We start from the raw sequence: 24,828 nt of genomic DNA on the forward strand, positions 1-24,828 counted from the left end.
CACCACTTTATCAGGAAAAACTTCCTAACTGTTAGAGCAGTATGACAGTGGAATCAGTTATCTCGAGAGGTGGTGACTGCTGCAACACTGGAGGCATTCAAGAGAAACTTAGACAACCACCTGGCAGATAGCCATTGATTTCCATTCCTGCATCGAGCAGGGAGGTGGACTTGATGGCCTTATAGATCCCTTCCAACTTCACTATTCTATGATTTTGTGATTCTATATTTGTGGAGAATTTATTGATTCTGTATTAATGAAGGGGAAGGGATGTGTACCTCCGCAAGAATTAATACAGTTTTGGAAGGGGAATGGGGCTCCATAAAGGGAGGAAAATTTGGTTAGGCTTGCCCTTGGAAATCAATTACAGTGGTGCCTCGCACAACGATTGCTTCATACAACGATGAATTCACACAGCGATGGGTTTTTTTGAGGAATTTCCCCCATCGTTTAACGATGTTCTCTATGGGGGAATTTCACTTAACGATGTCCCTTTTTGCTCATTTAAAAGTATCTTAAAATGTTTGAAACCTGTTTTAAATGCTTGGATTCCATAGTGCACCTTGTGAAACATATGCAAACTTAATTTGGTTTTGTTCTGAGTCTTCATTAATTTTTGGTGATTTTTTTATTTTCCCCATTTAAATCAATTGAATGGACAGTTCAATGCATTTAAATAGGGAAAACAAAAAATCACCAAAAATTAAGGACGAGTCAGAACAACACCAAATTAAGTTTGCATAGGGTTCAGGAGGTGGGCTAATGATTGCAAGCATTTAAAACCTGTTCCAAACATTGTAAGACACTTAAAAATGAGCGAAAAGGGACATCGGAAAAGACTTCAAAAGCACTGAAGCCGGCTTCAGTGCTTTTGAAGCTCTTCCGTTTTCGCTCATTTTTAAGGGTCTTACAATGTTTGGAACAGGGTTTAAATGCTTGCAATCGTTAGCCCACCTCCTGAACCCTATGCAAACTTAATTTGATGTTGTTCTGAGTCGTCCTTAATTTTTGGTGATTTTTTGAATTTTCTCTCATTGGAATGCATTGGACGGAAAGTTCAATACATTCCAATGAGAGAAAATTCAAAAAATCACTAAAAATTAAAGACGACTCAGAACAACATCAAATTAAGTTTGCATAGGGTTCAGGAGGTGGGCTAACGATTGCAAGCATTTAAAACCTGTTCCAAACACTGTAAGGCACTTTTACAGGAGCGAAAAAGGACTTCACAAAGCCATTGAAATGTATTGAGTCGGCTTCAATACATTCCAATGGAGGAAACATTGTTTCACTCAACGATGTTTCCTATGGGTTTTTTCACTTAAAGACGGCAATCTGTTCCAATTGGAACGGATTAACCGGTTTTCAATTCATTCCTATGGGAAATGGTGTTTCACAGAACGATGTTTCACACAACGTTGATTTTTTTGGAACCAATTAACATCGTTGTGTGAGGCACCACTGTATATTGAGATAGCTGTGAAATACACACACACACACACACACACCGCCAAATAACTATGCTTCAGGAAGAGTATGTTATCCATAAGTTGTCCCCTAGAATGTCATTTAATGACTAGTCATTTATTATCAAATAAATTTTTTAAAATATGAAAGTAAGAATGAAAACATTTTCTAGGCAAATATGGGATTTGTAAAATAATAAGTTCTGGAAATTTTTAGACTGTTAGGATGTTTTGGGTAATGTGTGGCAACAGTGCCCTAAAGTTCAGTTTTATAGGCTACTCATAAAATATGTTAGTCTCAAATTAGAATTAAAAGCCACACTTCTCTTCTTGTATTCTTTATGCTTGAATTAAATATGTGGAAATGATGGCTTGCATTAACAGGCTCAGAAACTGGAGAAAGATTTGACATTTTGTGTCACTTCCAAATTGCCTTTCTAAGTCCTTCATAAGAAAATGTAGTTAAATATATTTCTTAGAAGAGTTGGCCTAAACAATTCAGAGCTTTGCTTTATTAGGAATAGGATGAAGTCTTATGAGAAAACCATATCTTACTGGAAGAACGTGGATGTGTAAAACTAGTGTTTTTATCTTAATAAAATAGACTGCTTCTATAATAATGCATTTTAATGAAGTTATGAAGCAGGTTGCCAGGTCAAATCTATCTATATAAATCCCAATATGTGCTGAACTTACTCCAGTGCAGGTTTCTGGAAAATTAATGCAGTGGGTAATATCTTGGTAAAGCACAGATTGTCAGTTGTGAATTCCAATTAAAGTTCAAAGCTAACTGTGTCAGTGTAAATTGGAGCACTGCGTATTTGTCTTTCAGACATCACTTTGAATGTGGAATGAAAGGCATGTTTTTTCTTATATGCTAGGCTATATGAGCATGCTAGAAAGATGAAGTGCAGAATGTGGAGGGAAAATCAGGCCCAAGAGATGAATTTGATGTAAGGCCTCTCAATAGATGCCATTCCCCCCTCCCCATGTCAAGCAGTAATTTCTTTTTCATTACATCTTAACCACCAGAGTGCACTGTTTAATAGAAGTTTTGAGTTCTGTGTCTATGTGATGAGAGGATCCTCCCATTTCAAGATAATTACCCAAGTGCCCCCCTCCCCATAAAATAAATGAAACAGCTTCTTTTCCTCTTTTTACCTCTGTAATCGTCTGAAGGTTTCCAGATTTTGGTCACAGTCAAAAATCTCAAATTATAAATATTTGAGCCCCAGTGGAAATAGCAAACATATTCTGGGGAAACTCAATGGAATAAGTAGGCCTCAGCGTAGCTGACTTTCTGGGCTGGATGATGGGAGACTGATGTTGTCTAGAAGGGAATGCCGTAGACAGAAAGTTCCCATGGAGAACTGGAACACACAGAAAGCAAGGGCCTCAACACTTTACCAGTTTATCTTCTGTCACATCCCATCTTTTTGCAGAGAATCTTCCAACCCTCAGGAATTGTGTAGGGCTACAGCAGGAAGGGAGAGGTATAGACAGTACATTTCCACTTGGGGAAACTCGAATCCAAGGAAATGGCTAAAATCCTTTTGCTTAGTGTCGTGAACAACACTAGAGTAGCCCCATTGAATCAGTGGGGATTCAGTGAATCAACTCCTGCAGAAGTTCCACTGATTCAAATGGGCCTACTTTATTTGTAACTGTAATAAATAAAGCTGCAGTTAGAGTAGGCCCATTTGAATCAGTGGAACTTCTGCAGGAGTTGACTCAGCCAAATACCCATTGATTCAATGAGCATACTCTAGAGTGATTTACTTTACTAAGCAACAAGATGTTGGCCACTTTAATTCTCAAAAGATTCTATTTACTGCATCTATCTTACTATAGTGGTGCCTCACAAGACAATTTTAATTCATTCCGCAGACCGCAGAAATCGCTGTCTTGCGAAAATATTGTCTTGCTAAACACGGTTCCCCATAGGAATGCATTGAAATCTGTTTAATGCATTCCAATGGGGGGAAAATCACTGTCTTGCAAAAATCATCCATAGAAAACATCGTCTTGCAAAACACAGTTCCGCATAGGAATGCATTGAAATCTACCATATTGGGGAAAAGCAATCCCCTCACCGGCACTGCCTTTGGAAATGCAGTGGGTCTCAGACAGCCATCCCCCTCTTTCTCTCTCCAGCAGCAAAGAAAGAAGGTGAAAGGAGTCAAAACAGCCCCTGGCTCCTGATCATGGTGATTCCTTTTTGCCCTGATCCTTTGCCACTGGGGAGAAGAAGAGAAATAATGCAATACCATTGCTGCCTTTGCAATAGGTCCTGATGAGGGAAAAAGAGATGAAAAGGATTCTAGAAAGACCATGGAAAGCACAAATGCAATCCTCCATTGCCACAAATTATGCAGTTGAGTTCCCCACATTTGCGGAAATCACAGGGATCAACACACCTGAAGTGCAATGGATGAGCCTCACCCTGGGAAAACCTCTTTCATGACCATGGTATTTCCCCTGCAAAGTATGAGTTGGAGTGGCCCTTGCACCTCCTACCCCCTTCTGTGCCCTGCCCCCCCAAGTCATGGTGACCCCCTGGCTGCACCTCCCACTCAAAACAGGGCTGCATATATGCTAATATATATGCTAATACCTTATGCTAATACCTGTGCACTAGAGGATTGTGGGAGGAACACCTAGCCCCTGATAGGGGTCCCGCGAGGCACCCCAAAACACTGAGTAGTTGTCTTGGCCTCTGGCGGGACAGGGGCCGTGCAGCCCTGTTCTGAGCAGATATACAGGCATGTACTCCCACACTCTGTTTTTTAATTGTAGAGGATACTTCTATCCTTGTTGCTTAGAATTAAGTTGTTCTGAAAAGTTGACATTGTGCTCTGTCTTTGCAGTATCCTGTAATAATCTGATGTTAGTATGATTGCTTAGAACAAGATAAATGAGAATATTTTTCTGCATTGCCTTTCCAATAGATTGAACTGAAACATCTTTAATCCCAACTGAACAGTTTACCTAGTTCTGATAAAGTGAGGCATTTATTCATGCCAGCATAGTAATACCAGACAATAGTAAGAAACGTTATCCGAAAGAAAACACACTCTGTACTGTTTATTCTAGTCTGGTTTCTCACTGTTTTAAATGGAAAATACAAGACTCCAGTTACCCTTCTCCTCGTTTTCCCATGTAATTGACAGCAGTAGAAGGAAATAAAGGGTTCAGTTGCTCTGTAACATTGGGAATGGCTGGGATTTTGACTGTTCTAAATTTCAGAGCTTCATGCAGGACTTGTTATTTTTTCAGTAGGAATAGTTTAGTTTTGATAGGTAGAAAATGAGGAGATAATAATTTCCTTGGATGCACCACTTCAGAAGATCTGGGAGTCAATTCCCCCCCTCCAAGACCTACGGGAGCCCCTGGCAGCTCCCCAAATGACCAAAAAGAACAGAAAATGTCCTTTCTGCCTGGGACTCCAAGGCCCCAGTTTACTGTCTCTTCTCCAGAGCTCATCTTGAGCAGAAATAGAGCAATTCCACTGAAAGGCAGGATTGTGCTTTTTCTATCCCTGTTGTTATGTGGATGGAGCTCAATAGCTTCTCTGAGCAATAGATTCAGGTAGTGATAAAAACACAAAACAGTCAAGGTGTCATTTCACAGCTTTGAATACACAGTATGAACACTGCTAAGCTAGATGACTGTAAAACATGGGGTTTCTTCTAATCCTTCCCTGAATTATTTCATCTGTTTTCTTTCACCTTTCTACCATACTACTCAATTAACTGCCCCCTCACTCTCTCTCCCACTCCTCAACTACCACCACGACTTCCCTCCTTCCCTTCCCTTCCAACCACCAACACTAAACTTCCCTTTAACAGGCATTCCACCCTTTAAGCCCCTCCCCCAGCATTTTCTGGATTGTGATTGGCTGTTGTCAAGAAAGGATGGACACCAGTGCTGTCCATCATTTGGAGAAGTTATGCTTTTCCATGGTTTTGATGTTTCTCTTCCTCTTTTCCCCAGGGACTTTCAGGAATAGGAATAGTGAGAACGGGTTCTCTTCAGCTCAGCGGGACATCTTCAGTTAATTCCTCTCTGAGGCGGGCAAAGCGCAAAGCACCATCACCACCTCCCAGAAAATTACAAAGCCAAAGTGACAACAGTATTGAGACAGGTAAGGTGTTGTTTTGTGTGTGTGTGTTGCTTTGCTAGGTTAAATTGATTAGGTATCCTTCAGTCTCGAGAGACTATGGTAACGTGCTCTGTATGGATAGGGTTGCCAGATGTCCAGCAAAAGGAGGACATGTCCTTCTTTTTAGCCTAGTGTCTTCCGTTCAGCAGGCAGAGCTAAAAACCTTTAAAATATCCAGCTTTTGGAATATTTTACGTTATAATTTTGGATAGGTGGGGCAGAGGTGGAAGGTGGAAAGCAGTCTGATGGAATCACAATCTAAGACACCACTTTGGGCTGTGAATCAGCCATGCCCACATCGAGCCTTTGCTTCTGGAGGTGACTTCCTGCTTCGTTTTAAGCAAGCTGCGTGTAAAGATTAGCAAGGAAAGGAGAGCAAGATATATGCATACATATATGTACATACACACCACGAGTGAGAGGGAACAGGTGAAATAAAAGGAGAGAGTTGAGAGAGAGTGGTGGCCGGAGAAGGGCAGGATCTTTTTTTAAGGGGTGGGAAAGATTGTGGGTTTGCTGGGAGGTTCGAGTGAGCAGCAGGAGTTGAGAAAGGAGAGATGGTGGCAGCGGCTATAAAAGATTGAGGAAGGCTGGTGGAGAAGAAGTGAAGCTGCAGGGAAGGGGAGCCAGAGCGGGGCTCCGCGCCAGGTGCCTGCCAGAGGGAGAGGGAGAAGAGGTGGTGGCAGCCGCCACTGCCACCACCACAAAAGGAGGCAGGAAACAAAGGGGAACCTTCTAGCAGAGCTCGCCTTAGCGCAAGTGAAGGAGAAACAAAAGCAGGCACCGGGATAGGTCGTCTAATTAATAAAGATTAGAAGGTAACAATTGTATAATTGGCTTTTTAAATAATCTCTTTTGGTATTTTGAAAAAAAGCCTCCATTGAATTTATTTTTATTTTTTAACATGACTGTTTCTTGGTCGGTTCACTAAGAGACATTTATTGGCAGCTATTGTAATAAAATTTATTGATTGCGGGTTTAATCCAGAACGATTCAAATGAAACATTCAATACATCCTCCTCTGTCCTCTTTTTTGTCTTTCTATGTCTTCCTTTTGATACCCATGTATCTGGCAACCCTATGTATGGAGGTCTTGGAACAGTGTCTAGTGTGGCTGAGCAGGCTGATTTGAAAGTGACAATTCCTTCTGCATTGAAGACAAATACAGTCTGTCCCCTGTCCAGCTCCCTGGTTTTGCTGGTTTCGGGACTGCCTCTTTGCCTCGGCCTGCTGAACAAGTGCCTCTTCAAATTGGGAGAGGCCATGATGCACCACCTGCCTCCAGGCTGAACGCTCAGATGTCAAGGTTTCCCATCTGATGAGGTTCATTCCTAATAGGTTAAATCAAATCATTATTATACACCAATATTCTGAGGAAACCCAATTCTATCTCTCCTTTTCTTCTAACCGCAAGGAAGCTGGTTCATTTCTACGCCAGTATCTGGTGTATTTAATGGACTGCATGAGAGGAACTGAAGCTTTATCTGGACAGGATAGAGGTGCTCCTGGTCAAACAGCAGATCAGAGAATATGGATTCAGTCAGTACAGCCCCTTGAAAACTGCAGTTTGCAGCATGGGTGTATGCCAGGATTCAGTCCTGACCCAGGAGGCCCAGGTTTCATTGCTGGCCAAAAGTGCGTTGGCACAGTTAAAGCCCCTGCACCAGCTGTGCTTGATCCTAGAGGTGTCTCATTGAGTTATGGTGCCACGTGCCTAAATTACATTGTCATTATGCCAGTGCTGTGACTTAATGGATTACTGTGTTGCTTCTGTTATGATAATGTAGCCTGTTTAAGGCTGCATTTGAAGAGCGTTTGCAAGCTTATGTTGCTGCAGTCAGATTACTGACTGGGACAAGTGAAAGAAAAAATACAGCCAATTAAGCTCTAAATGATTTGGGTCCAGGTGATCTGAAGGACTCTGTATCCCCAATAAGAGCTTTCCTAGCTTTTAAAGATATTTTGGGGAGATCTTTCTCTCTGTCCAGCCACCCCCACAGGCTCCTTTGGTGAGGATGCGAGAGAGGACCTTTCCAGTAGCTGCTGATGACAGGTGGACCTTTCTTTTAAAGCAAGCGTTTAACAACCGAATCAGACAGCTGAAGAAGGGGGTTTATTCCCAGATGTTGCACATTGTGCTGCTTTTGTGTGTGTGCTTTTAGAGCATTCTTGAAATTCAGAACAGTAGGATCCCTGTAGCTGTGGGGGATCCTACAGTTCCAAGCCCCCCCCCCCGAAGATAAAAAATGCAGATTATAGTGGACGTGATTTTAATAATGAACACTGTACATAGCATGGTTTCTGGTTCCTTTTAGTGGCCAGTTCTTGTAATGATATTGTGGAATTATATTTCTCTAGCGAATACTACAAACAACAGGGCCAGTGGAGGTGATGGTATTCCAGTTGAATTATTTAAAATCTTAAAAGACGACACTTTAAGGTGCTATACTCAATATGCCAGCAAGTTTGGAAAACTCAGCAGTGGCCAGAGGATTGGAAAAGATCAGTCTACATCCCAATCCCAAAGAAAGGCAGTGCCAAAGAATGCTCCAAGTACCGTACAATTGCACTCATTTCACACGCTAGCAAGGTTATGCTCAAAATCATACAAGGTAGGCTTCAGCAGTATGTGGACCGAGAGAAGTACAAGCTGGATTTCAAAGGGGCAGAGGAACTAGAGACCAAATTGCTATCATAAACTGGATTATGGAGAAAGCCAGAGAGTTCCAGAAAAACATTTGCTTCTGCTTCATTGACTATGCAAAAACCTTTGACTGTGTGGACCACAGCAAACTATGGCAAGTCCTTAAAGAAATGGGAGTTCCTGACCACCTTATATATCTCCTGAGAAATCTATACATGGGACAGGAAGCAACAGTTAGAACTGGATATGGAACAACTGATTGGTTCAAATTGGGGAAAGGAGTACGACAAGGCTGCATATTGTCTCCCTGCTTATTTAACTTATATGCAGAATACATCATGTGAAAGAACTGATGCCTTTGAATTGTGGTGCTGGAGGAGGCTCTTGAGAATCCCCTGGACTGCAAGGAGAACAAACCTATCAGTTCTAAAGGAAATCAAACCTGAGTGCTCACTGGAAGGACAGATCCTGAAGCTGAGGCTCCAATACTTTGGCCATCTAATGAGAAGAGAAGACTCCTTGGAAAAGACCTTGATGTTGGAAAAGTGTGAAGGCAAGAGGAGAAGGGGACGACAGAGGACGAGATGGTTGGACAGTGTCATCGAAGCAACCAACATGGATTTGACACAACTCCGGGAGGCAGTAGAGGATAGGAGGGCCTGGCGTGCTCTGGTCCATGGGGTCACGAAGAGTCAGACACAACTAAACAACAATTTTATATTATGTTTATGTTATAGTTAAAATAAAATTTAAAAAAAGAGATAAAGGGCTTCTACTTATTTGCAAATATATGCAATGTATAACTCATTAGCCAAAATCCTGTTGCTTATTATAGCAAATGCACTACAGTAGTCCCATTGCATCAATGAGTATTTGGTGACTCACCTCCTCTGTAAGTTCAGTTGATTCAAATGGGCATACTCTATTTGCAAGTAAGTAACATAGTATGTTACAATTAAAGTAGGCCCATTTGAACCAATGTAGCCTATGGAGGAGTTGATTCACTAAATCTCCACTGATTCAATAGGCATACTATAGTGCAATTTACTATGCTGAGCAACTACATTTTGGCAGTTATGCTACTAGTTATAGTTGTTTTTAAATGGTTTGTGTCACTAGGAGAAAGGAAGCACAGAAATGACATAAATGAATATTTCCACAGCTACTATAGGGATATATGTTTCTCACTCCTGCACCAGTGAATATAGAAACCCGAGAAGAAATAGACAAAACTGGTAATTTTGTGGCTGTTTGTTTTCACAAAATGTATTTTGAAATTATTGATTTATTTGGCTTTTGTAAGAATATTAGCTCAAGTTTGTGAGAGTTATTTGACTTTGAATAATCATTTACTAAATTGTACCTGCTTTCCAGAATCTGAATCAGCAGAATCAATTCATATAGAAGAACGTGTCAAGGGAAGATATTCAGAAGTATTTTCTCCAACAGGTGCGTTTTGTGGGAAATGGCACAATTTTTCTGAGGAAAATCTAGGGCAGTCGCATCTGCCAGCAATGCCATAATAAACACAAATGTCTGTATTTTAGAAACTTTTAATTTACTGTCCCCCATCTCTCTCCATTTCTTTGCAGGTGCTTTGTCGTTCTAAGAGTCTAAATCAACCTAAATTTAGCTTCCTCTCTCTTAATTAGCTATTTTGGGGTGTAAATCACACATTTATCATAGGGTTTTAAAACTGTGTTTCATCCCCTTCTCCCTATTCAACGATCCCTGATCAGACTTTGGAATATTTTTTGTTCTATTGTGCATTTTAAAGCTATGAAGTAAAAACTTCACTGTGCTGTGTGGTACACATTTTGGGTCAAAGTGGCTCTCTTTGAGCCCCCAGTTTTGCAGTGTGTCTTTTTTTTTTTTTTTTTTGTAAGCCATTTTTTTCTGGGTTGAAGCCCTGTGCAAGTCTATTTAAAGAATCCATGCCATTCTGGTTTTCATTCAGAAAACATACCTGCTACTCCCATTCTCTTCTTTTAGCTGTAAATAACAATGCTGAGGGTAGATGGCAGCTTGGGTATGCCTAAGTAAGGGCCTGATCACACAACCAAAGAAACTGAGATTTGACCTGTGTTAAAAACCATGTTGAGTTTCACGTTCACACAGTGGTTTCCAAAGTGTATATTTATTTTGCTCTAACTCATATTTTCTTAGAAAGCGAGTTAAAATAAACAGCCACCAGAGGGCCATTTATTTTAGCACACTGTTTTCTTAATTGATTTAAGGCCGTTGTCAACGTTGCAACCAGTTTTAAAAGGGAACATCTCATTTACTCATTAGGCTTGAGTCAGTTAAAATTAAAATGCTACATATTGGGTTTTTTTTTTTTTTTTTTGAGAAATGTAGACAGGAGGGAAAAAGTTGCAGGGTAATGGGATTAAGCTTCTCCCACTACACAAAGTACTAATCCAGATTGGAACCCAACCCCTGGCAGTCTCTCTGCTAAACATATACACGTACGTCTATAGATATACACAAGCAACCCAATTCATTGGATTTTAACACAATTCAAATAATTTCTAGTTTGAATCGTAGGTTACCCTAAGGCCTGTGGATTTTTGTCTTACGTATTTAAAACACATCTAGCTTTATTTATTATTGCCATCCATTAGTTATTTTTAAGATGCTTTTAAAGGGTAAATACTAATAAAAGTGATAATAAATAAATGTACTAGAACTCTCAAGTACTATAAATACTGAATAATTCATAAAACCATAAAATGTTCTAGCAGCTTTTTGTGTGTGTGTGTGTTTTCTCTTTTAGCCTTACCCATTTCTCTCCTTCTTGGCACGTTACCCTTAGTGATACCTCTCCATACTTTCCCATTTTGGAGGCTCAGAATGAGAGATTTGGGTCCCGTTCCCATCTGACCATAGTTCTCGGAAATAGATTGACAGAATCAGCTGTAGAATGCGAGGTCCCATTTGTTCAGCGTGTCTATTCTTTCTGGTGCAGACAATGGGATGTTGAGCTTAGATCGGCCATCATTAGAAAAGGAAAATCCTTTGGGCTGAAGTGTTGCAGAAGGAGCTTCTCTCATCTCTTGAAGTTTGCACATTAGCCTGTGTTATTTTGCAATTGGTCTTCAGGATGCAAGCATGGGGTTGATTTAACATCTACTTTTCAATCTCTATAATAATCACATGCTTTCAGGTCTAGTCATCGGTTTGTCTGTAACTTACATATAAGGTTTGTTTGCCCTTAAACCCTTGTGAATTGAAAATATGGTATATGAGTGATCCTGATGAGTGCCATTCACTTGTCATCTTCATGGACTACAGCGTAGTCATCATGCTTACTCCTGCCTGCTTGCCCTTGCTTCCCTCTCCTTTTCTCCTAGCTCCTCCTCATGTGTTTGTCTTGTTCTGCCTAGTACATTTCAACTTCCTTGTCTTTTCCTCACTCCTTCATCCACCTTGGTTTTTTTTTCTGCCCTTTCACTTCAGTCTCCCCCCCACTTTCCTTTCATTTTCTTCATGTCCTTCCTCCATAGCCACACAATTTGTTTTTTTAATGTTTCTTGTCCACTGCTGCTGGGGGTGGGGGATAGGTCCCATTTCTTGTGTGCTGGAGAGAAGGGATCAGTGAAGAAATGAGATTAAGCACTGAAAGCCAAAAAAGCTGAGGATTTCTGAAGGAAAAAAACAACTGAAGGCTTCCTTTCTTTGCCAACATTAACAAAAATAACATGGAACAGCTTTGCATGTGGCTCCCTCTACAGTCATAGTTAATGTCTGCTGCTTGACCAGCTACTTTTTTTTAACTGAATGCTATCTCTTTACAGTTGGGAAGAGGGAACACTGTTTTTTCTTCCCTTCATCAGCCACTGTGTTAAAAGGTGTCGGTTCTAACCAATTCTTACACCTCTGCCAATTAAAATATATGGTCACACTTGCAGTTCACAAAGACCTGTAAGGGCTGTCACCCAATTAGAAAAATCTTATTCAGTTATTCGCTGGAGCTTGCATTAATGGATCTGTCAAATCTACATCTATTATTGTATAAAGAAAAAGTAAAAGAAGCATATTTTATTGTTGAAGGAAAAAAACATGTTTGGTTTTTTTAGATTATCATATGCTCACCTTGCAGCAGGCACCGTTTTGGAAGAGACAGTCTTCTCTGTGCCTCTTCTACAAGCAGTGCCTGCTGCCTGGTTTTTGTAAGCATTTGTAAGCAAGTAAAATTGTTAAAGAATTCATGCTTGAGTAACTGAGGACAGTTCTGTAATGGGGGGGGGGGTTTAAAACTGGAATTCCTTAATCCACTAGAAGCTGCAGCCCTGCTACTATGCCATAACACATGTACAGTCTCTCGTTTGACATCACTAACTTGCTAAGGAATTGCTGCTTTTTTTTACCTTTTCATGTTTTCTTCATTGTCATGTTCAAAGTTATACAAGTTAATGCCTTGTGTTGTTTCCTAACCTGCTTCTTAGGCAATGTAGTTGATCTAACCAGGACCGCAGCAGTGCCATCAGGTGCTTCAGGCTGCTCTGAGCCAAGCAATCATGATCAGAACAATATCCCACAAGTCTCAGAGGAAAGTAGTCTTTTGGTTAACGCTGATACTCCAGATGAATCTGAAGTTTCTTTCAAATGTAGGTAGCTGTTGCATTTTGTCTTCAGGATTAATTTGCTTAGATTACATGTGTTAGGCTAGCCTCCCCCCCCCCAAACCAGTTGCTTCAGGGACCATGGAAGTGATTTTGTATATTTGCTACAACAATCTAAGGTTTTCCATTTCAGCCAATGTCATGTGTCATGGTGGCCATAAGGGTAGGTCCATCCTATAGAATACCATTTTAACTCAATGTATCCTTTTTCTGATGATTCGGATTTATTTCATCCTCAGTTCTGTTTTAAATGGAGCTGGTTATTTTTACACTGAACCTTTGTAGTTTTAGCAAAGCCCAGCCAAAACTATGGAAGGGGAGGACAGGGGTAGCTGGCCTTTCCACAAAAAGCGCCCTCTCCCTGCTCGCCGAGCCCAGACAGCTCCTTGGTATACTTCTGAACTGCAGGCGATGAAGCGAGAGGGGAGACAGCTGGAGTGCAGGTGGAGGAAATCCTGCTGGGAGTCTGATCGAACATGACTTAGAGCCGATTATCGGGCCTGTTTCGTGGCAATACGGCTGGCGAAACGGCAATATTTCTCCAGCCGTATTGCTTCCTCAGAATGTCATCCAGCAGAGCTGTTTCGAGTGGTCCGGGATCTTCTTCAACCAGGAAATCCGGTGGAGGTCCCGGACTGCTCATCAGCTCGCTGTGATGAGTTTGCTATTCATTTTGAGGAGGAAAACGCTCAGATTCGCAGTGGGCTGGACTCCACTGTTACTGCAAAATCGGAAGATGTGTCCAGTGTGCCGTGCTTAGGTCAAACATTAATGGATGAGTTTCAGTTGTTGAGACCTGAGGATGTGGACAGGGTGCTTGGATCTGTCTGTTCTACTACCACTCCGCTCAACCTTTGCCCATCTTGGCTAACTGGAAGATCTTCCAGGGGGGTTCGCACTTGGGTCCAGGAGGCTGTGAACGCCTCTTTGAGAGAGGGAGTGGTCCCTACTGCTTTGAAAGGGGCGGTAATTCGACCACTCCTTAAAAAGCATAACCTGGACCCAAGGCTGGTGGTTAACTACCAACCAGTGGCGAACCTCCTTTATTTGGGCAAAGTATTGGAGTGGGTTGTGGCTGGGCAGCTCCAGGCACTGCTGGATGAAACGGATTTTCTGGATCCATTTCAATCAGGTTTCAGGCCGGGTTTTGGTACAGAGACTGCCTTGGAGAGAGACGGGGAGTGTGACCCTGCTGATACTCCTGAACCTCTCAGCGGCTTTCGATACCATCGACCATGGTGTCCTTCTGGATAGGCTGGCTGGTTTGGGAGTAGGGGGCACTGTTTTACGGTGGTTCCGCTCCTTCCTGGCTGACTGTGTCCAGAGGGTGGTGCTGGGGGACAGTTGCTCTGCTCCATGGCATTTATGTCATGGGGTTCCTCAGGGCTCGATACTGTTCCCCGTGCTGTTTAACATCTACATGAAACGGCTGGGAGAGGTCATCAGGAGGTTTGGGCTGAGGAGTCAGCAATATGCTGACAACACTCAGCTCTACCTCTCGTTTTCCATCAATCCAGGTGAGGCGGTTTCTGTGCTGAACTCGTGTCTGGACCTGATAATGGACTGGATGAGGGTCAATAAATTGAAACTCAATCCAGACAAGACAGAAGTGCTGTTAGTGGGTGCTTCACCGGACAGGTTGGAGGGCCATTTCCCTGCCCTGAATGGGGTTACACTCCCCCTAAGGGACAGGGTCTGCAGCCTGGGGGTGCTCCTGGACCCCAGTCTAACTTTGGAAGCCCAGGTGGACTTGGTGGCCAGAGGCGCCTTCCTTCAGCTGCGGAAATTATAAAAGGTATGGCCCTACCTGGACGAGCGGAGTCTCATGACAGTTACACACGCACTGGTAACATCTCGTATAGATTATTGCAATGTGTTCTACGTGGGGCTGCCTTTGAAGATAGTCCGGCGAGTGCAACTGGTCCAGAATTGAGCTGCGCGGCTGGTGAGTGGTGGGGCCGCTAGAGATCACATCAAGCCAATTCTGTTTAATTTACACTGATTACTAGTTGCTGCCCGGGCCCAATTCAAAGTGTTTGTTTTGACATATAAAGCCCTAAACGGCTTGGGCCCTGGATACCTGAAGGACCGCCTCCTTCCATATGAACCTACCCGGCAGTTAAGATCTAGCCAGGGGGCCCTTTTGAAAGAGCAGTCCCTTAAGGAGATAAGAGTGACGGCTTGTAGACAAAGGGCCTTTTCGGCAGCTGCCCCCAGACTATGGAATGCCCTCCGGACTGAGATTCATCTGGCGCCGACGCTGATGACATTTCGGCGCCAGGTCAAAACCTTCCTGTTCCAGAAGGCTTTTAATTGAAATAATATTAGCTGTGGGTCTGATGGCAATTTTAATTGTATTTTAATTGTATTTTAATTGTATTTTAATCATTTTATCTTTTATTGTATTGAATTTTAATTGTTGTAAGCCACCCAGAGACCTCTGGGTAGAGTGGGCGGCATAGAAGTAAAAAAAAAAAATGTTTGTGTTGTTAGAATCCTCCATGAGTTTCATCAAATATATTATGAATATGAAATAGTGTAGAAAATAGTAATAATGCAGTGGGAACTGTTGATGACTTGTAAAAGGCAGCAGTATATTGGCAGACCATCTGTTTTGCATGCACAAGGTCCCAAGTTCAGGCCCTGTGATCTGAAGGTTGGGGTGGAGGAGTATGAAAAATTACTATTTGAAACCCTGGAAAGCTGCTGGCAGTCATTGTAGATAATTGTGAGATACAGCAATAGATCTGATTCTTTTTCTTTTTGTTCCTATGAATTCACTTTCTATTTATGGATAATTACTGGAGAAAACATCATTATAGAAGTGTTTCCTTTTTTTTTTTTTTTTGCAAAGTTGTCTCCCTCTGTCCATAGAAGCCTCCATAGATGCTTTAATTTTGACTTAAAAAGAATAAAGCCCACCATTTCATTTTGCATCTTCCTAGTTGATCTGTGATACCCAGTGTGGTGTAGTAGATATAATGATGGACTAGGACTCAGAAGGCCAGGGTTTGAATCCCCACTCAGCCATGGAAATTCACTGGGGGAGTGGAACTGGCAAGACCACTCCTTAAATATCATACTTACCTGGAAAGCCCTATTAGGGTCACTATAGGTCAGTTCCGCCTTAATGACACATAGCAGCAGCAATTGATCTGCACTGGCATCTGTCAGCATTTTAAATAACAGTTTCAAATTCCCCTCCTCCCCCACTATAAACTCACCAGTAAGCAAGCTGTAATAGTCTTTGTCTTTTCTCTTTTACGATCTACTTTCACTGACTTTCCATTTCTTAATATTGCATCTTGTGCTTTTCTTGGGCATGCAGCTGACATTGGCTCTGAATATAGTCTAGAGGAGATAGATGAGAAAGAAGAAATACTACATGAAGAAAGTGCAGACCCCTTTGCTGCTACTCAACAGGCTTCCACCTCCGCTGATCCTGATGTCCCTCTAGATGCTAAAAAAAATGAGCCTCCTCCTTTGGCTTCAAGTCCTGGCATGGGTACTGAAGAGAATGTACGTGATTCAAGTGGATTAAAACAAGAAAATATGAGTGCCGAGGATAAGTAAGTGCATAACACTGGCAGCACTATAGGTGGTTTGTGGGAAAACCTCAGTCATTTATTCTACCTGATAATATCAATGTATAGTACAGTAGATGCTGGAAGAAGAACAAGTTGCTGGTCAAATTTGTGGGGCTACGAGGTGGTCCTGCTCACTGTGGTGTCATTTCTGTACGTAATCAGAACACTGGGATAAAGCAAATGTACCACTGGCACAAAGAACAAAGCAGTGGCTGAAATCTCATTGCTTTGTGTAGTAAGTCGCAACTAGAATAGGCCCATTGAATGGGTTAGGCCAGGGGTCCCCAACCCCCGGTCTGCAACCTGGCAGCAGTCCGCAGCCTAGGCAGGACCGGGCCGCAGACAGAGATCTCCTCCCTCCCCCCAAGAGCCCCCCGTGCATGCGCGCACTCACATGCCCCCTGAGTGCACCATGCGCATGTGTGCGAGCAGGGCCTTGCGAGTGTGCCATGCCCCCCCAACCAATCCACTGGGTTAGGCAAACTCCTCCATCTCATTGTTTCAGGCAGGCCTTCTTTAGCTGCCACTTACTTTGGCATAGAAAGTTTCAACTGGAGTACGTCCATTTGAATTAGTGGAATCTATGGAGAAGTCGACTCACCAAACCCCACTGATTCTGTGAGCTTACTGTAGTTGCGACTTACTATGCGAAGCAACAGCCAATGTGTTGAGTGTATATAAGGTAAAGGTAAAGGTTCCTCTTGACAATTTTTGTCCAGTCGTGTTCGACTCTAGGGAGCGGTGCTCATCCCCGTTTCCAAGCCGTAGAGCCAGCGTTTTTGTCCGAAGACAATCTTTCCGTGGTCACATGGCCAGTGCGACTTAGACACGGAACGCTGTTACCTTCCCACCGAGGTGGTCCCTATTTATCTACTCGCATTTGCATGCTTTCGAACCGCTAGGTTGGCAGGAGCTGGGACAAGCGACGGGCGCTCACTCCATCACATGGATTTGATCTTACGACTGCTGGTCTTCTGACCCTGCAGCACAGGCTTCTGCGGTTTAGCCCACAGCGCCACCACGTCCCTCTAAGGGTGTATATACGAAGCAGTATTTCTTTTTGAGATTCCATAAGCTTGACAAAGGTACTATCCTCTAGTTCCAGGTTTTATTAGATTCTTGTATTTAAATGCTGCCCCTCTGTAATGGCACACAACTTAAGGCACTTTACAGCTTAAAATACTAAAACAGCAAGTGTTACAACGTATATAGCAACAGATTTATCTCAAACTGACAGATGATGCTTCAGGATAGCACTCGTTCTCTAACCTGGGGTTCTTCCTTTCCTCCCGGCACAGAGGTCTTGTTGCTGCAAGGAAGGGATACACCCCTTTCCCCTGTTTCCTCAGATCATTTCCTCAGACCATTGATGTTCTCTTCAAGAGCTAAACAAAGAAACTTCAGAGAGAAGCTCAAAGATGAAACTGTTGAATTACAGCTTGCCACGAATTTAAATTCTGCTACATGTGTCCAGAGCTGGGATAACAATTTTTTAAATCCCACCGTGCAAAGTAATTAGCTGATAAATACCAAGTTTCATCAACACTGAATGCTTGCTATACCTATTTCATATGTGCTTAAGGCCGAACACTGTTTCTTTGCTTGTATTTTGTGCTCTTTTGTTCTCAGGCCTCAGTACATATATATTTTTTCATCTCTATCTGTACCAGTTTAGGATAGATTTAGTCCATTCAACATTATACCATGATCCATTCATTGATCTTTAAACCTAGAATAATAATCTTAGGACTGCAGAGCTAGGAGGGACCCTACGGATCATCAAATCCATCCCCTGTCAAGGAGACCTAACAGGGAATCAAACTCCCAATCTCTGGCTCTGCAGCCAGAGACCTAAACCGCTGAGCTATCCAGCAGTTCTTAAGGTGTCACAAGAGACCTTGTTCTTCCCTCTGGAGCTGGTAGCATGAACCCCTTGGCCTGGGTCTAGTTTTCAGGATGCGGGAGACGCTTTATTTAGCCCAGATTGTTCTGAGAGCCTTGGCATTTCTTTTATCTCCTTAATGATAGCAGCCTATTTTGGTGTTACTGATTATGTTTTGCAGAGATCAGCACAATCAGGTTTGTGTGGAGAAAGTTGCATTCGACAGTGGCAAGCCACTTGGAGCACAGCACTTGAATACAAACAGTGGTGAGTTTCTTCTCCTTTACAGTCATTTCAGTTGCAAGATATATTTAAAGTCACAGGAGAATCTCTGCAGTACTTCTGATGACTGTGCAAATCCTGCTGTGTGAATTGCTCATATAAGGGGATTTTCCAGCAATGATTCTGTGAACAACAAATAAGCTTATTGGACCTTAGAGTTATTTAAAAGTATAGAAACAAGTGGCTGCATTTTCCCATCTAGAGAAGTTGGTATATGTCTTTTTAGGTCTTAAAAAACCCCACACAAAACACTTGCACACTAATATATTGTGAAACAGCAGAATGAAAGCTGTATACAAAATCATTGCGCAGTGAGTGGATAGTCGCAGTGGCACTATTTGCTATTTGTTTAAATGAAAATAAATAGATTAATGGTTCAACCAGGTATTTGACCACAATGTTAACTTTTAAATTGTCCTTGCCTTTTTTAAAAAAGGTCACAGTGATGCGAAATTCCCTCCCACAGTGACAGAAGAAGGAAAAATCAGTGTGGTAGGAGCGACAGACAGAAGCAATCTTGAAGCTTTGAACTACCAGGGCCATGAAGATAATGCTTCTCTAAATCAGAGGCATAGCCCTCAACCGCTTCTAGGAGCGCACAATCAAAAATGGGATCAGTCTGACCTGGAGACGACAAAGACTCAAGATGTTGCAATTCAGACAGGTCCCCCTGAATGTTATTTAGGCCAGACTGCCTCTAGTGAGGAGACTGATCCTCAGGGCTACAAACTAATTACCCATCGAGCTTCAACTCACTTGCAGAAATCAGTGGTGGAAAACCAGCCTTCAGGATTCCCCAACAAGGTGCATGAAACCACGGGAAGTTTGACAGAGCTTAGCCATAAAGGGCAGCAAGCTGTTCATGACAGAGCAAGTCCCAATGGCAACCAGAGTAACACATTTGCTAATGATGAGCAGGATGTGCCACAAAGGCTTGTGAAAAGTCCTCTTAGTTCTCCCACAAAGGGCTACCCTCTTTATCGACAAGACTCGAAGCCTAAGCCTAAGCCGTCAAATGAGATCACAAGAGACTACATACCTAAAGTTGGAATGACTACTTACAAAATAGTGCCTCCAAAATCTCTGGAAATAGTCAAGAACTGGGAATCAGATCATACAGAGAACCCAGACGCAGCCTCTTTGCACATGCCGCCTAAGAATGAACATTCTCAAGAATTTGGTACACAAACAGAAATTCATGGTCATTGGAAAAGTTCAAATCAGACAGGACCCAGCTTGAGAAGTGAGGTTACATTGCCCGGGAATGACCCACTAGCTAAAACGTATGGTGTTGTTGATAAAAGCACGATGTCTTTCTCAAATGCCGAAGGCAAGAGAATGGAAGCAGAACATTCCAAGCCTAATCCGGACCCTCTAAGAGCCCCCTCGGAGCTAAGCACAGAACACAAAAGCTTTTCACCTCCTGCAGTGCAAGAAAAGTCAAGTGTCTTAAGTCCTCCACCAAAGCCAAGCAGTTTTTATTTGCAGATGCAAAGGAGGGCTTCTGGCCATTACGTAACGTCAGCAATTGCAAGAAGTAACTCTGTCAGTAGCTCTACTCCGAGTGAAGCTAAGAGTATAGAAACAGAAAAGAAGTTGGCATCACCAGAACAAACTTCTTTTCCATTTCCTAGGACAGTTGATGGTCCTTCTCAGGTAGTCAAAGAAAGTACTGAAAATGGCCACAGTGCCGAAAAAACAGAAATCACCACTTCTCCAGTGAAAAGGCCTATGTCTCTGAGTTCTCCCACCTCGCAGCCTCCTCCATTAAATCTAAAAACTTTGAGGACTTTTGTTTTGCCACAACCATATTCAAGTACCAGGCCTTCGCCTTTTGCTCTTGCCGTGTCATCGGCAGTTAAGAGGTCACAGTCATTCAGTAAAACATATACCAGTACAACCAGGCCATTAAAAGAACAAGCCTCTCTTAATATCTCCTCATCAGTCTCCACCACTGAAATAAAAGGCCTTTCTCCTCTACCAAGCCCAGCCACAGAAGCGCAACCGAGCGTGCCAGACAAGGTAAAACCCTACCAATAATAATATTAACCAAGTGCCACCATGCCTGTCCTGACTTATGGGGACCCTTTTCAGGGTTTTCCAGGTAGAGAAGATTCAGAAGTGGTTTACCCTTCCCTGGGACTGTGCAGGTTGCCCAAGACCAACCAGGCTGGCTGGACTCACAAAAGGCACAGTGAGAAATCAAACCCCCAACCAATAAGCCATTGTGTATTTATTTTAAAATACCAACTAACTCTCATGCTGTCATTTTTACTGGTAAGGGGAAGGGGACAAGTCAGTACACCATACTGCTTGCAAAAGAAAATAGCAGTGTTTGATTTCCAAATGGAGATTAATGTCTAAGTTAATCTTTTGCAGAAACACCTTAAAGATGATTTTTAAAAAAATATTATTATGGCATGATGAAAGTGGATTTGGTCCATAAAAGTTTAAGTCTCAGTAAAGGAGTCTTGTGATACATTGGTTAAACTGCAGTTCTGCAGTGAAGACTCTGCTTGCAACCTGAGTTTGATTCTGGGCTCAGTCAGCCGGCTTGAGATTGACCCTTTCTTCCAGCCTTCTGAGCTTGATAAATTGACTACCCAGTTCGCTGGGGGAAAGGCAATGAGTAGCCTGCCTCACTGCCTTACAATAATTAAATTATAAACTGCCCAGAGACTGCTTTAAGTGTTATCAGGGTGGCATATAAGCTTTTTAGTAAATATTTTGTTTTTGAGGTAACAAGACTCAGCAAGGTTGTTCAGCATTTGGAAATATATTGTTGCAAATAACTAGTTGATTGTAACTAATTCCCTTTCCTAATAAACAAGTTACATAACTACAATACATTACAATTTTAACTTAAGCATTGGATAATTTTTATGCCATTTGCAACATAACAATAACTTTATAGAAATGTGGCCTTACCAAAGGATAGAGAATAAATATGACATGGGTCAAGCGCTGTCCCTGCTATGCCTTGAGACGTACTGCTGAATTGTACTATGTTGAGGATGCTAAGGCAACAACAAAAGTGGATGGGAGGAAAGTGTTTATTGCCGCAGGCTGGTGGCCTGTCGCTTTCAGATGTTTCTTTAAGGATAGGTAAAGTTTCCCCTTGACAATTTTTGTCCAGTCGTGTCCGACTCTAGGGGGCGGCGCTCATCCCGCTCTTCAAGCCATAGAGCCAGCGTTTTTGTCCAAAGACAATCTTTCCGTGGTCACATGGCCAGTGTGATTTAGACACGGAACGCTGTTACCTTCCCACTGAGGTGGTCCCTATTTATCTACTTGCATTTGCATGCTTTCGAACCACTAGGTTAGTGGGAGCTAGGACAAGCAACAGGCGCTCACTCCGTCGCGTGGATTCGATCTTACGACTGCTTGGTCTTCTGACCCTGCAGCACAGGCTTCTGCGGTTTAGCCCGCAGCGCCACCACGTCCCTAAGGATAGGTAAAAAGTCAGCTATTTTAGTTTCTTCTGAAACACTGGAAAGCGAAGAGTGACTTTTTAAAAAAATTGCACCTAGTGTGATAGCTAGCTAGCTAGCTAGCTAGCTAGCTAGCTATTTATTTATTTATTTATTTATTTATTTATTTATTTATTTATTTATTTATTTATTTATTTATTTATTTATTTATTTATTGATTTGATTTGATTTGATTTGATTTGATTTGATTTGATTTGATTTATATCCCGCCCATCTGGTCTGGTCAACCCCTCTTGGCGGCTTACAATAAAAAATATACAATAAACCATAAAAGTTTAACAGACAAACTGTGACACATGCAGTAATTAAACAAAAAAAATGAGAAAAGAAAAAGAAATTAAGTATTGACAGGAGGGAAGGCCTGAACGTATAGCCACGTCTTTAGTTGTCTCTTAAAAGTGCCCAGCATAGGGGCCGCATGAAGCTAATTACTTTTGCAAAGGTTGGGTAATAACTGTAACTAATTACTTCTTAAAAAGGAATGTCTGATTGTTCACAAACTAAGAACTTTGCCTTGATTGATGGTATAGCACTTAAGAAGGCAGCATGACCTCACTTCTTGTTTGCTTTCTCTTTACCCAACAGAAAAATAATTGTGCTCTCTACGAACAGAAGAGGCAAGTTCCCTCTCTGTCTGGCCACCCAACTACTGCTGCCTGTGGGAGAGGCACAGCTCTGACACTCCAGCGCCCTGACCCAGAACAGATCCACCAGAGCTTGCTGGCAGCCATCCGCTCTGGAGAAGCTGCTGCCAAACTGAGAAGGGTAAAAGTGTTCTTCATCACCACCACCACCTGCTTTCTTTCTCATTATGAAATCAATAACAATGGATTTACAGACCTTATTTTGGAAATCACCATAGCAATCAGCACTGGCATCAGTGACAGGGAGAGAGTCTTGTGAGAGTGTGATCTCTCTCTCTCTCTCTCTCTGTCTCTCTTTAAATAGCGACAATAGGAGATTTGTGTGCTGAGTGCAAGCTACCCTGTTTCCCTGAAAATAAGACCTAATCTAAAAATAAGCCCTAGTATGATTTTTCATGATGCTCGTAATATAAGCCCTACCCCCAAAAATAAGCCCCAGTGAAGTGAAACCCCGCACTCAACCACTGTGCAGCAACCAGAAGATGACATGACTATATTTGAATAAATGTAAGTTGTTGTACATGAAAAAAATAAAACAACCCCTAAAAAATAAGCCCTAATTAATTTTTGGAGCAAAAATTAATATAAGACCCTGTCTTACTTTTGGGGAAACACGGTATTTAGGTTGACTTTGATTTGGCCAATGGAAAGAACACAGAGAAGATACATTTTAAACATGCTTTTAGCATACAGTGTATAGTGACAGGACACTTACGAATTGGTATGATGAAGAAATTGTAGAGGTCATTTCAGTTGCATTTCAGCCAAGGCTTTCTCTCTCTCTCTCTCTCTCTTTCTCTCTCTCTCTCTCTCACACACACACACACACACACATACACACACACACACGTGGGTGTATGTGTGAGTGTGCCACAGAGAGAAAACCTCCTCTTCCAATGTCGTCCTGCTTAGAATCATTTGTGGATGGAACATAGTAAAGATAATGAAGAGAATATTTTTAAAGCCCCCTCTCTCGAACTGTTTATCCATGTTTCTCTTCCTTTCTCTGTCTTGGTTCTTCCAATCCTGTGCAAGAGGTCCATCATCTGTCAGTCCACTTTATCTCATTCTGGAGTCTCTGTGCCTGCATACCTTTTCTACACTTCTTTTTACCCAGATCACTTGCCCCTATCCTTTTCCTTTCCCTGTGCTTACTCATCCCATCTTTAGCTTGGGCCTTTCATGCTCTGTCCTGGCTTCCTCCCTGCATTTTCAGCTTCCCATCCCTCCCTGATAAAAGAGGTCAATTCCAAATCTCCTTCCCAGTCTGGTCGTTCCTATTACCAGCTGTTAGATCAGTACCCTACTTATCTGAGTTCTAGCTGGTCAGTAGGATGGCACAACTGTAACACTGAATCTCAGCCACACAACTTCCAAAGTACTGAGTCAGTTTTCTCTAGTCTAGTGGTGCCTTTCCAAATGTCATTTGGAATAAAAATTGACCTTTTGAAGAGTTTGTATTGAACTCCTCTGCAGGAGTGAAAGGTGTGTGGGAACACTGCAGGTTGAAGAACTACAACTCAAGAAAGTGTAAATACATTTTCTTGCATGTTCAGCCTATCAAGCAAATTTCTCCCTCTCTTTCTCTCTCCTTCTCCCCCCCCCCCCGCAACAATCCATCTGTTTTGTGTTTTGGACATCAGTCACAACTTTGGCATAACTAAAAAAAACCAGATAAGTTTTTTTTTCAAAGGAGAGTGTATAGTCTTTGAGAATAGTTACATAGGCAGAGCAACAGCTGAAAAATAGTACAGTTGGACCCCCATATCTGCTGCGAATTGGTTCCAAGCCCCCCTATACTGAAAACTGTGGAAATGCTACACACACACACACACACACACAGAGAGAGAGAGAGAGAGAGAGAGAGAGAGAGAGAGAGAGAGAGATCTGCATTACCAGAACTGGCCCCTAGAGGGCACCAGAGATCATGCTGTCAGTGGTCCTCAACCTTGGGCCTCCAGATGTTCCTGGACTTCAACTCCCAGAAATCCTGGCCAGCAGAGGTGGTAGTGAAGGCTTCTGGGAGTTGCAGTCCAAGAACATCT

At 42.3% G+C, this 24,828-nt stretch overlaps 1 protein-coding gene and 1 non-coding gene across 12 annotated transcripts in view; one reads left to right on the top strand and one right to left on the bottom strand.

Annotated features, from left to right (window-relative positions):
* Positions 1–24,828, top strand: part of COBLL1 (cordon-bleu WH2 repeat protein like 1) — a 131,401-nt gene that overhangs the window by 98,353 nt on the left and 8,220 nt on the right. For 8 of the 11 annotated variants that reach the window (XM_072981968.2, XM_072981992.2, XM_072981978.2 and 5 more), the window contains 7 exons: positions 5,460–5,610; positions 9,647–9,721; positions 12,721–12,882; positions 16,226–16,466; positions 18,548–18,633; positions 19,085–20,670; positions 22,725–22,904. In XM_072981968.2, coding sequence (XP_072838069.2) covers positions 5,460–5,610; positions 9,647–9,721; positions 12,721–12,882; positions 16,226–16,466; positions 18,548–18,633; positions 19,085–20,670; positions 22,725–22,904 — 2,481 coding nt within the window. The remainder of the gene's footprint in view (positions 1–5,459; positions 5,611–9,646; positions 9,722–12,720; positions 12,883–16,225; positions 16,467–18,547; positions 18,634–19,084; positions 20,671–22,724; positions 22,905–24,828) is intronic. The other 3 variants (XM_072982012.2, XM_078394705.1, XM_072981986.2) reach the window with 2 other exon arrangements.
* Positions 3,796–3,959, bottom strand: LOC140703336 (U1 spliceosomal RNA). The gene has a single exon (XR_012082773.2). It is a non-coding gene; the product is annotated as a U1 spliceosomal RNA (small nuclear RNA).

The sequence above is a fragment of the Pogona vitticeps genome, chromosome 1 (assembly GCF_051106095.1).
Source record: "Pogona vitticeps strain Pit_001003342236 chromosome 1, PviZW2.1, whole genome shotgun sequence".
Lineage (NCBI taxonomy): Eukaryota > Metazoa > Chordata > Lepidosauria > Squamata > Agamidae > Pogona > Pogona vitticeps.